General features: G+C 39.5%; 1 protein-coding gene across 2 annotated transcripts in view; it reads left to right on the forward strand.

The window, feature by feature from the left end:
* Positions 1-12,587, forward strand: part of PDXK (pyridoxal kinase) — a 47,547-nt gene extending 34,960 nt beyond the window's left edge. For both annotated transcript variants that reach the window (XM_080579112.1, XM_080579113.1), the window contains 6 exons: positions 1,649-1,734; positions 2,548-2,593; positions 5,269-5,380; positions 6,777-6,913; positions 7,408-7,474; positions 8,231-12,587. In XM_080579112.1, the coding sequence (XP_080435238.1) occupies positions 1,649-1,734; positions 2,548-2,593; positions 5,269-5,380; positions 6,777-6,913; positions 7,408-7,474; positions 8,231-8,343 (561 nt within the window). In that variant the 3' untranslated portion in view covers positions 8,344-12,587. The remainder of the gene's footprint in view (positions 1-1,648; positions 1,735-2,547; positions 2,594-5,268; positions 5,381-6,776; positions 6,914-7,407; positions 7,475-8,230) is intronic.
* Positions 12,588-13,229: the final 642 nt, after the last annotated feature.

Genomic DNA, 13,229 nt, shown 5'->3' on the forward strand with positions numbered 1-13,229 from the left:
ATTTTCTTCTGCCTAAGCTAGTCATGCACTATGAATTCCTCTTTGTCCTTGTACCTTTTTACAGTTTACCTGCTCATAAAAAATCACGTGGCATAGCACTTAGTAATAAATTTGCCATTGCTTTTGTGGTCTTATTCTTTCATTTTATGACTATTGCAATATTTATTGTCTTTAGCTTTTTCTAACAAGGCAGAGATCTAGTAGCTGTAGAGTCACCTTGCAAAGCCTTGGCTCTGGGGAGAAGTCATAACTATGGAGCTTCCCATGTCTTTTGGGTGGAAGACAAGATAGGTGGAAAAAGAGGAGAAAATTTAACATGCAACCCACCAGCTCATTCCTGCCATAAAAAGTAATAAAATTATTATTTAAAATGGTTTGATTTAGATGTGATCTAGTCTTGTACTTCTGTCTAAAGGCAGGGTCCCTGGGACATCATCATGTCACCATAAAAACATGAGCGAGCTGAGTAGCAATATGATGCATGTTCCAGTAGCACCTGATGGTCAACACCATGATAAGGTTGTATCTGTCACTGATATAACTGGAATGGGAGATAGTAGCACATGGGAACATGTATAAATACACCCTGCCTTACACATCGTATGAGCCTAACATAAAAATTAAAACATAGATGAAAAGAAGGATTAATGCTGGTTTAGAAAACGGGGTGCTGATGAAGAGTATCAGCCACTTGTAAACTATGAACTTTAATAAAGGTTTTGTTAAATAGAGTTACAATAAGACGTAAGAAGGTGAAGTGAGTCCTGCAATTTAACTCAAACTCCTAGCTGAACTCCAGTACATGCCAGAACAGCTGATGCTTTTCAACTTTCTTCCTAGTTTGAAGAGCATACAGACTGGTAGGCTCCTGCTACATCTTAGTGTATGTCACCTGCTTAGACAACCAGTCTCCCTTTGCTAATGGGCTGTATTTAGCTGAAGAAGATGTGATAGAGATGGACCAGGAAAGCAGAAGGGGGAGTGTTGGCCCTCATTACTGGATGAGCTGAGTCTGCAGTCAGCAAAGTATGCGATGGTTTATTAGACTCGTGTACAACACAAGCAAATGTTTTTAATGTACTTATCTAACTACTTTATAAATTAAGTTGTACCATGCAAGTGGAATCTGATTCCCATTCTGGCATATTAATGTACAGCACACCCCAGAAATACTGCACTGAAAGGAGGGGATAAAATAACACATAGCATGAATGTTACTTGTTCCTCAAGTCCCACAAGTGTGACACAATCAATGTGGGTGCACACTCAGGCAGCAAAGGACTTTTGTTCCATTGGTACAACAACAAAGTAGTTTAGTTTGGAGGTAAGGACACGAAAAAGAGTTCCTGTGTTCGGACACTTTATTTCCTCGTGCTGCTCTGTCATCTTGGTAAGAGGGAACCCAAAAGCTCTTCATCTAGACACCACTTCCTTTAAATGCTACCAGTTTAGTCCTGCTTAGTGATGCTTCCCATCGCTGTCAGTGACAAAAGGGCTGTTGGCAGCACTGTCACCAGCTGGAGGATGCACAGCCTCTTTAATTCCTGCTGGATATCAGTACACTGGTAGCTTTATGTTGACTGGAGAGTGTTACTCCCACATCTGATATGGCTGCTGATAATATTTGATACCATCTTTTCTTCCATAGTATGTGCCCAAGGACCTCCTCCCAGTCTACAGGGACAAAGTTGTACCTGTTGCTGATATAATTACTCCTAACCAGTTCGAGGCTGAGTAAGTACTTAATTTCCCTTTATAACAAAATAATCTCAAGGATAAAAACAGGGCAGACTGATACCTGTTGTTTCATTTTTCTCAGTACAGTGCTGTATGTATGTATATGTTGGATTTTGTTTTTTAGCTGTTGTTTTAAAGTAGTGCTTTTCAGTGAACCTCCCATTGTTCCATACTGAAAGCAGAAAAGAAACTGGGAGTTACTTGAGGAACAGAATTCTCTTGTTTTTTCCAGTCTCTCATTTTCATGATTATTTCTTACTGTCTCCAGAGACCTGTATCTAGGGCAGGCTGAAAAAGTACTTCATTTCCTTCTCCTGTTCTTACCCATTCCTGAGAAAATTTGTATTGTATGTCAGAATATCAAATCTGAAATAGTTTGACTCAAAAGCCCCAAAATTGTATTTAGAAATACCACCATGGTGATATCTCCTAGGAGTTTAAACCTGCATGCCCCATGCCCACCCTGTCTGCATAGCTGTGACTCTTTTTAGTCAGGAGATAATCTGTTATGATATATTACAGACTCTCCCCCTAAAGGGAGGGAGCAGCTACATGGGAGATGGAGAGAAGACACTTGTGAGGCAACTTTTGGGTATAGGAGATGGGTTAGGACTGATACAAACCTGCTTCAGAAGCACTGTGTATCTGTGCACATAACTTTGAAAAGCGGTCTGGTACAGCAGACTCTGTAACCACCAGATTGTTTAAGCCTCTATTATGCAGTCCAAGCTTTCATCCTTTCAAAGAGTAAACAAAGCTGCTGTTGCCTGGAGAACATGTGCTCTTTCAAGATTTGTGTTTCATTTTCAGGTTACTTACTGGCAGGAAGATTCACACAGAAAAAGACGCTTTAGAGGTAAGTAGGTAAGGGATAGATTGCGTAAGATCTCGTTCTGTAATTCTACCTGCAATGTCTATCATTTGTCTTTAACCTTGAAATCGCTTTAGCCTCTATCCTTGCTATCCGTCTGTCATTAAAGCTTGTGGTCTCAGTGTGCAAAGCACTTTCTGTTCTTGCGTCAGACTTCTGAAGAAACTTCCTGAAAGAACTACAAATAAAGGCACGTAGTGGTAATGAACAGATCACTGTGAGTTTGTTTTCTGCAGTGAAGAAGGCAAGCAGCAGCACACCTGACAAATAACCACACTGTCAGCAGTGTGGAAATGCAGTGGTTGGGGTGAAAAACCCCAAATGACCCAGGGCATTAGAAACCCACATAAGTCGCTCCCTCTGCTGTCCACATCCTAGTCATGCAGCAGCAGTGCTGAGTGTTAGGACCGCTATTTCTTACTCCCATTGAGACAGTTTGCAAGGAAGAGATCTTACTAGGAAACTCTTAGGCGAATTGACTGAATACACTCTGAATCTCTTCCTGACAGTGTTTGCTGGTGTTTCGTTTCTTAAAATGACTCAAAGGCCATGAGACCTGGGTTGCAAAAGTAGTGAATAGATGAGAAACTTGAATGGGAGTGATGGCCTTCAGGTCCTTCCTGGTGAAAAGTGGACACATCCAGAGTGCTGACAGCTGCTGTCATCATCCTACAAGGATGACAGATGGTCTGTCTGTAAGTGTGCTGCATGGAGGTGTAAGGATTCACCCTTTTATGCAAACTGCAGAACTGTAAAAAGCTGCAGGGCTTGGTGATGAAGGACGAAATAGAAATATGATTTTATTGGTTTATTAAAAAGAACTGAGCTCTTTGTTTTGCTGACTAGCCAAGTGCTTTCATAATGGACTGATGTTATTTCTTCCAGTTTGATTTTGAACTTCAAAGAATACAAAATCTTTAAACAAACAGCAGCTGCATTGGCACCCTGGAGAGTAGCTGGGCTCTGTCAGCCCTGGTGTTTATTGTTTTTTTTCCTTCAGCAATATCATGCAACATCAGTGGATTACCATCTCTTCACAGCAGAAAGCAGTTCCAAAGATCTGAGCTCTTTTAATTTCTCCCTTCCACACCAGTTTTACATTACTCCACTGTGCTGGGAGAGGGCTATGAACTGTACTTCACGCTACGAACTGCTACCTGTAACTCTGTTCTTCTATTCTTGTCCTTGCTGATGGAACCACAGTCTTGAAAACAACACTGTTACCTGAGCATCTCTTAGTTTTAGGTTTGCAAATTACAGCTGCTTGAGTTGGATGTTATAAACAATTTTAGATGTTAGTTATCTGCCAGTCTCTCCGACTCCTGTGTGCTAGCTCTTCTTTATGATGTTGTTTTTTTTTTTTAAATCCCCTGTAAGAAGGTGGAATTATTGTTAGGAATGGAAACATTTTAAAACAGTTGCATGCAGGATATTGTATCTTAATGTGTCTGTCTCTTCAGCTGCATATCATAGGTAGGTCTGTCCTTCCAAGTAATAATCCATACTGGAATTTGTCCCCTTTGGAGGTGGTAGGAATTCTGCCATCTATTTCCGTGGTGATAAGCATTCATTGATTTCTTCAGCAAAATTAGTGATGACAATAAAGTCTTCTAACATCTAGTTAAATATGACCTACTTTTGGTGTAGAAGGGGCTGAGTCCTGCAACTAGAAGTACCAGTGACTAGGTCCTTGGTGAACTGTGGATGAGAAGTGAAATTGAGTTTAATGTTACTTCACAGGTTGATTATGTCAGCATATGCTGGTGGACTTGCTGCTTCTTTAAAACCCAATCAACATCTATGCAAAGAGATCTGACAGCTGAAGAAACTTTGAGGCTGAGACAAGAAAAAAAGTAATAGAGAATTAAAAAACAGCAGATACAAGTCCTTATCATTCAGCTGTTCATGAGTCATAGCTAGCCTGAGAGGATTTTTAGTTAAATTCTTCCGGAAGAATTAATATTTTATCAGTGTTTTATGCTAAACTCATTACTGAAGACATTCTTTCTTCTGTGAAATGAAAATCACTTTTGTAGCAACCAATTGTGATGTCAGAACTAAGGCATTGATGGTTTTAAGTGATGAACACGTGGAGGAAATATATCTGCAAAGGTACATGACGGTGTACATTTTGGGTTTGAAACAATGAGAAGCAAAGATTAAGACAGACACTTGTGCCTTTGATTTAGCTCTTTAATTCTTTGTTTTTGCTAACTATTAAAGTCTTAGCTAAAAAAAAAATCATGGCTTGGATTTATTGGCTTTCTAGCAACTGTTTAAAGATGGCAGTTTGAGTGCATGTATCTGTATATTTGTTCTCTTCTTTTGATACTACTTTTGATACATGAAAACGTGATGCAGACAAAAATTTTGGTCAGATCTGAAACAGTGTGTTCTTTTCGGAGGAGCATCCAAAGATAATACAAACAGATTCTTGAGTATTTTAACAAGTGTGTGCATTTAAATATGAATGTTTTGATTCCTCTATTTCAAACTACCCCCCCTAATTCAAGTGAGTTCTTTGAGTAGAAACTGTTCTTTCTCTTTACAAAAGATACCAAAATAAGGTGCTTGAGAAAAATCCTTAGTACTCTGAATGATGCAAAGTTTAATCAACACACACTGCGGTCACTGATCACTTCCTTTTTGCACATGGGAAGGTAATGGATATGCTCCATGCCATGGGACCAGAGACTGTGGTGATCACAAGCTCAGATCTACAGGCACCTCTAGGAAATGACTACCTGATTGCCCTGGGAAGCCACAGAAAATGTAAGTTGCAAACTGCTTCATTAAAATATACTTTTTTTTTTTTAAACGAATTTTCTGCTTTATGAAGAAGTGTTTTCATCAGATCCATATGTAGTGCATGGAAGGAGCTTAATTCCCTAAGTGAACTTCTTCTACAGTAACATCAGAGAGCAGTAAGAATGGGGTTTCTCCAAGAGGGAATACAGGCTGGGAGCTGGGGGTGACCATAGCATATCTGAATAAAGTGAGAATGGGGTGGTGATGGCAACACAGGTCCCATTGACAGTCCAGTGATCATTGAAGAGAGATGAAACAGGTCAGTTCAGAGATTAATCCGTGAAATCTAATCAGTAAGTCAGGACAGCAGGACTGGATGCTGGTACACCTACAACCTAGCTCAGGAGAGGATGCTAGTGCCCATGCCTGAGTTTCTGTGCAGCTCCTGGACCAGTGGGCAGAGGGTGCATGGGTGTATGTCCTAGGTGAGATTGATCAGGGCTGCTAAAGCCCCTAATAGTGTTCCTGACAAGTAGTAGTGGTATAAAACAGAACTTGTGGATGGTTTAGTAGCTTTTATGAAAAATTACACTGTCCTGTTAATAGGTTATTCTGCTCTGATGCATTGGTTGTAAAATGCCCTTCTACTTCTTCTTTCCATCCCCTTCTGTATCATCACAAAGATTCACTGTGTGTTTGGAGTCTCACAGGATTTTATTTTTTTTTACATGCAAAGGGCATAGTTATGTGGGATAATCTTGTTTTCATAATCGTTCTTCTTTTTTGATAATTGTTCATCTATGTGTTATCAATCTGGGCATCACATTCTGGACTGCTGAGACCAAAAAAAAAAAAAAGACAACTCTTGTTATGTCATCCAGACTCCACAAAGAACCACTTGGTGTTTCTTAACACTTGGTACATGCTGGGGCTGGAGTAAGCCTGATCATTCCAGTGGTGATTCCAGTGTGGCACATGGATCAGATACTCTCTGTTGCAGTGTATAGCTGCTCTCGTGACTCCATAAAACCCCGAAGTTCTCTCTAGATTCTGGTTGGGTATGCCCCGCCTAGGATTCAGCAGTCTCCATAAATATGTGGTTTCCTGAGCAAGCTGCTGGTGCAGTCTAAATGAACTGCTCTTAATCTTTCTTAGTCTTTCATGAAAGTGAAAGTGTCAGCCATCTGTTCCCACCTAAGTGAAGTATGTACAGTATATAAATTGTAAATGCTGTCCCAACTCAGCAAAGTTTTGGAAGGTTGAGCATTTAAATAGAATTGATGCAAGTTTACAATGCTCCTTAGCATCTTTACATTCCAAATAACACAGGAATTCAAATCTGATTATCATTTTAAAATCACGGTAAATGCTATCGTATTAGTTGTTGGGTCTGTTACTTAACTGTCTAACTGTGTTGTAGCTAATGCAGATGGTACCAAGATGACACAAAGAATTCGAGTGGAATCTCCTAAAGTGGATGCTGTCTTTGTTGGAACAGGAGACTTGTTTGCTGCTATGCTTTTGGCCTGGACACATAAGCATCCAAACAATTTGAAGGTATGGGAGAGTTTTTTCATCTGTCTGCAAGTTTAGACTGCCTCTTTTTATTATTTTTAATCTATTACATTATTTAAAATAAAAACAGAATTTTTATTTTCCTACAAGATTTTATCTTGTACAACTTCAGATGATTACATTTCAGTTATATAATTCTGCTAAATAAGATGTTCAGAGAGAGAAAGAGAGACTGCATGTACATTAGTAAATATCTTTTTGTCCTCACTTAATAAACACTGCAAACTATTTACCCTATCCCATTTCTTTCCCTTATGCACACAGAGTCCTTGATATGGGTGTATGATCTCTAATACCTGTTTTGGGAGAATTAAGAGAATCTAAACCCACTTTTCCAAACTCTTCTTTACATAGTTGTCACCCTGTTTGTGTCTTGCCAGTTGTGTTTGCCTGAATATTATTATTTCAAAAGCACTGCTATTAAACTGAGCAGCTGAAATTTTACTACAACCTGGATATATTATGTTAATGTGCAGGTGGCATGTGAAAAGACTGTGTCAGCCATGCAACATGTTCTGCAAAGGACCATTAAGAGTGCAAAAGGTAATTTATTCAAACTTTGATCCCTTGTTCTGTTTGGATTTGCATCAGAAGAAACATTTATAGAGCTTTCCGAGTTTCCTGACTCAGAAAGGTATCCTTCAGTGTGGAAACACTCAGAGGATTTAGAGAATGTACAGGAGAGCTAGGTAGTGTTGTCAGTACACATTTTTATTGTGTCCTCCAACCCTGTTTTTGACAACACCAGACTGAAGATGTCACTGTTCAGCTTACACTGGGACTACAGTTACGCTGATGGTGCTTAGCTGCTTTGCAAAGCAGTGGTGGAACAACTTGAGGAAACACTGAGTTTCACGTGCAAAGGAGATCCTGCTTTAAGTATAGCTCGCTCACATTCCCTTTTAGTGCATGTGCTTAACATTGAGAAGGGATTATCAACTAGTAATAGTCTGTTTGATGTATTGGCCATGCGAAGAATGATTTTTTTCAAATTCTCCCACCTTTGAGTTCCCATGTTTGTCAACTTTTAAGGAGATCCAGATGGAAATTGTGGGTTTCCAAAGCATGTCTTTGTCTCTTTGTAATTGACAGCAGAGATGTGTTCCTCTCCTGGAGAGAGGTGCTGCAGAGCAGGGGTGCTGAGAAATTACAGTGCTGATCTTCTACTTTGGAAGTCTTTAGCAGGGATAGTAAGGGGGTTTGGGGTGGAGAAGAAAAAATATAATGGGGTATCAGACAATGCAACTTGTTAATTTTTATACTGCTGTTTATACTGACATTTTGATGTCATATTTTTAGCACAAGCTGGAGAAGGAAACAAACCAAACTCAGCCCATCTGGAACTGAGAATGGTCCAAAGCAAAAAGGACATAGAAAACCCAGAGATCATAGTGAAAGCTACTGTGTTATAAAGGCTGTATGTCTCCAATAACGCACAATGTATTGATGTCCTCATCTCTTTCCTGTAAATTGTAATATTTGCCTTAGATCTGTGACAGAAACCTGACTTTCATGAAATAGCGCCCAGCATAGGCAGATATCCACTCTCAAACATATGTGCTGGCCTTGCTCAGTTTTAAAAACAAAAACAAAACAGAGTTAGTATGCATTGACACATATTACCAGGTATCAAAATGGCTGTCAAATTCACTTAGTCTGTGTAATTACCCAGGGCAAGAGAGTACAATGTTCCTGCCTTGCCAAAGACTTCAGATGTGAATTTGCTAACGGAACGCTTGACTAACTGGAGAATATATTTCAAGACAGCATTTAGTGCCAATGGAGCTGGCTACATGCTCCCTTTTCCTGGAGAGATCTGGTTACCTACTCTGGTGTTCAGTATCTCAGCTGCTACGAAACTAAGCAGGGTTAAAACTACACACAAATTTCTGGTTGTGTGTAGGAGTACTTTGGAGATGTTTGGCATTTAAGTACTCTGAAGTGACCTTGAGGTGTCATTCATGTTACTGATAACTGCTCCTGTTTCTTGTCTTATGAACAGTTGCACGGTTTCAGTTTTTGCAGGTACTGGCTGCTAATTTCTAATGTCCACAGGTGCCCCCCTGATATTCTTCCAAAAATCTGAAACATATTCATTAATAAAAGAGTATCTTTTTTTCAGTAGCACTGATTAGAAGTTTGTAGTTCTACCTCCAAGGCCAGGCTTGATGTTTTGTTTGTTTTTTAACTAAGGACAATTGTTCTTTAAGGACAAAAGCGAAAGCAGCTCCTACTCTGAAAGATGACTACCCTAGTTTGTTCTTCATGGGTGGATGGATGTATTTACAAACTGTGTAGGGCACTTCCACTTAGCAATAGTGAGCACTATAGGCGGGCTTATCAATGAAGCAACGTGATAACAGTAATAGGTATGGCTTAGTAAGTTGCATATTCAGGGAAGCATAAAATATTTTTTCCCAAATTCAGAGAAACGCACAAAGTTTGTTTTTAATGTAATTCTCTGCAACCTGCTTTGATGAGAGATCACAGAAATGTTATTGTTTGTCTCCCAAAATTTTTTTCATTTCAAAATTCTGCTTCATTAGCCTTCAAAATGGGATTCTTAACTAATCTCAGTATCTTGTATGTCTCAGCCACATCTTATGCCAGTAGGGCAGACGCACTGACAAATACTGACCACTTGTACTTCCTGTTGATTTCTGTATGGGACTGAAGTTTTAGCTTCTCCAAAGAGGAACTCTAGTGTATTGTTATATCAGAATTCTGCTGATGAGCTTTATTTGTCTTAGATGGCATGGACAGATATTGCATAGACAGAAACTGCATTTTGGCTTGCAGTTACACGAAGCAATTTTTTGTTAGAGAAAAGGTCAGCTCTGAGTTTTTCTTGATGACCTGAGTAGGCTCAGGAAACTCTCTCTTGGGTCTCTCCTGGATACCTTTCCTGCCTCTTCCTCATTATACCTGCCTAATGGATAGTGTCACTTGCATAGAGTGGGAGTCCCCAGTAGAGCTGGTTTGAAGATTGTTTTTGACACTGCAGACTTCACTTATCCCACCATTTTGTGGATTTTTTGCCATTGTAACAAAGTTAATTGGCTTCACCTAGTAGAAGAGTGTTTTATCCTTAAAGTTGTTTTTAGCTCAGCAGATTTTTTAATAGAGTAAGATTTTGTAATCAATGCACTTCTGAAATCCCTTGTTTTTGGTATCTCTGAAGCAAATGAAATTTAAGAGATGAACAAATTTTGCAGCAAATATAAGAGGCAAAGCTCAAGCTTTCACTCTCAACAGCTAATACTTTTATTTCCTCTCATGAGTTTGAAGTTAAAAATGAAAAAAAAAAGACTTGAGAATTTTAAGGAAAAAGAAAAAGACCTACAAAACATGACTCTACTGCCACAGCTTAGAGTGACCACTGCCATGAAATAACTTCCTAGCAATAATAATTTTGGTGATGTGAACAGTCACTAAAATTAGCAGTCAGTAACAGAGATGAGCTCATGGCAGATACCCACCATGTGAAAAGATATGAACTATCAGTGTGTCTACATCTTATGGGAAAGAGTAAAGAAGAGGGAACCAGACTCTTCTCAGTGATGCCTGATGGAAAGATGAGAGGCAGTGGGCACAAGCTGAAATACAGGAAATTTCGCTTAAACATTTAAAAATAAATCACTGTGAGGGTGAGAGCACACTGGAACAGGTTTCCCAGAGAGGCTGTGGAGTCACCATCCTCAGAGATATTCAAATATCAAGATTCTTGAATTCTTCACGTCAGAGGATCAACAGGAGAAAGAAGATCAAAATTGGCCTTTTAATTATTTTTTTTAGCAGCATTAACTATGCACTGTCAAAATTTGCTGTCAAAGAAACCTTACCTGCTGTAAGTCTGTACTACAGAAAAGCCCTTTTAGTAAGTGTGAGACAGCACAATTGTTTCTGGCACTAAAAAAAAATAGACTTTCACAAGGGAATTGCAAGAAAGACAGGGCTGCTTTTCTCTGAAGTAAAAAGCTTGAAATTTAGGAAACACAAAGTTACCTTACAAAGAAGGTTTTCTCTGTTAACCATAATCAGCCTTGATCTTGCCATAAAAGAGAAAGTGGAGTGTTTGCTGGAGCAGCTTATATGCGCCAGCTGTGATCTCTCCCTACGTCTTCAAAGAAAGAAGGATCACTCCAGTAATTCACACCTTTCTGTGACATAGCCATACTGTACAAAGGATGGATAAAGGAAGGGGAGCTTCAGAAAAAAAGATAACAATACTCACGTGCTCAATTCGCAAAAATTCCTATTTTGCACTAGCTGGATTCTGTAGCAGTTGGCTGCTCGCTGCTTCTGCTTAAGTCCCTGGGAGTTGTTCATGTGGCATCTGTTTTAAACTCCCACTGACCTGATCTAAATTAGGTCAGGTTTATGTATTCAGTGAAGAATTGTGCTTAACATCTCTTGCCTGGAACAAGCATCAAAAAATACCTGTAAATATATTCTGTAGCTGACATTTTGTAGTCACAACAGGCTTTTTTAAATGTCAAGGTATATGTAATACTGAGATGCGTTTTTATTGGTTCAGAGTTATACAGCACTTTTTCATAATGCTTGCAGAACAAAATTCAAAGACTCAGAACAGTCATGTCCAACCTTCATTCCCCCCTCTCCTCCTGCAGGTAATATCTGTAGAGTATGAACACCTACTGCCCGGTGCAGCTATAAAGTGTATCAGTATTAGACAGCTGCCCGCTATTTATATAAGGCCTTGGAGGAGACTCATCAGGGTTGTCTGATCCACTTGCAGATCCTTAGGTAAAGAAAAATGGTTAGTCTAAATGAGTTTAGGTCCCAACTGATTACAGAAGAAAAAGCACTTTAGCACAGAGAGTGGAGTCAATAACTTATAAAGAAGCTTCCATGACTGTCCTAACAGCACGAAGAGTGTTTGTAACCCACCAGTCCAAGGCCTCTCACTCAGCCTTGAGACTGGTGTGGTTGGGGAATGCCTACTTCACTGCTGTCTGTACTCCCAGGTGTACGTGTGGAGGACACGTGTACATATCAAGTTAGCTGTCAAGTACACGTCTGACACTAAAGTGTGTGTCCTCGTGGGAGTGGTGAATGGCTTGTGTTTGCATCCAGTTGGCTTCCCCACTGTTCCTTCTCTCCACTTACTGTGATTTGTGTTGGATCCTTTTTTCTGGGGCGAACTGTTCTGTGTATGTGGTCAGCCATTTTGATTACTGCAAGTGCACTCGCTTGTGGAGCCATTGTGCAGGAAAGACCAAAACTTGTTTACAAATAATCTACTCTATTCTGCGCCCGGATACAGTCTACATGATTTAAATTCCCTTTTACCTCTTTGGGAGACACATGCATAAAGATGTGCTAGAATCAACGCTATTCACACTGGGTATAAACATTTTAGAAATCTGCAGTATGAAATTGTTAACTTTAATGTTTGTTTGCTGATTTATATTGAAAAATCTATAATCGATGTGCTGTACAAAAGAGTCAGAGGACCAAGGTTTCCAGCTACTCATACTGCCTTTTGGAGTATCTTACTGTATCTTGTTTGGATGGTGTTAATTTGTTGTCTGAGACTGTTATGGTGATTGTATTGATATATTTTATTTTAAACTATGTGGCAAAGAAGATTGTAATAAAAGCATCTACATTTAATATACTGTGCACACACAAATTGTTAGGTCCTATTTTTGAATATGTTAATCATTTCAGAATTAAACAAATCAAGAACAGTTTGATAGTCTTGCCAAGTAAGTGGATGTAATTAAGGTTCAGTTAGCTATACCCTAGTACAGAGAATGGATATTTAATGAAAGAAGGTACATTTGTGCTCAGTAGTCACCTCGTTGTAAGGAAGTAGGTCTGCAGAAGAGAATAACATCCTTGTCTTAGATTTTCTTTTAAGAAGTTTCACGGGAAAACAACTGCTGACAGTCTGGACCACAGCTCTTGTATGCTTTGTACTTGCCTGTGCAGGACCTTTCTGTGACATGCTCTTTATTCTTGCAAAGCACGTGAGAAGAGGGGCATGAAATAAGGATCACAGTTTGTTTCCAGGTCTGTTTCTTGTGCAGAATTTAGCTGCACACCCCTTCACACAGAGTAATTTTTATTGGAGCATACAAGAGTATACAGCAGGAAACAACTGTTTCTGCATGTCAGAACAAGTGCTTCCATCAGTGCTCTACATTGTATGTGCTATGGCAGCTTGCGAGTGGAGGAGAGCAAGTATCCAGTTTAATGAGAGCACTGGTTATTGGAGAAGATGCCACATCAGATGCCTATGCCCACTGGAGAAGTTAGGCTTGTACTAAAG

The sequence above is a fragment of the Anser brachyrhynchus genome (assembly GCF_964034855.1).
Source record: "Anser brachyrhynchus genome assembly, chromosome: 1".
Classification (NCBI taxonomy): Eukaryota; Metazoa; Chordata; class Aves; order Anseriformes; family Anatidae; genus Anser; species Anser brachyrhynchus.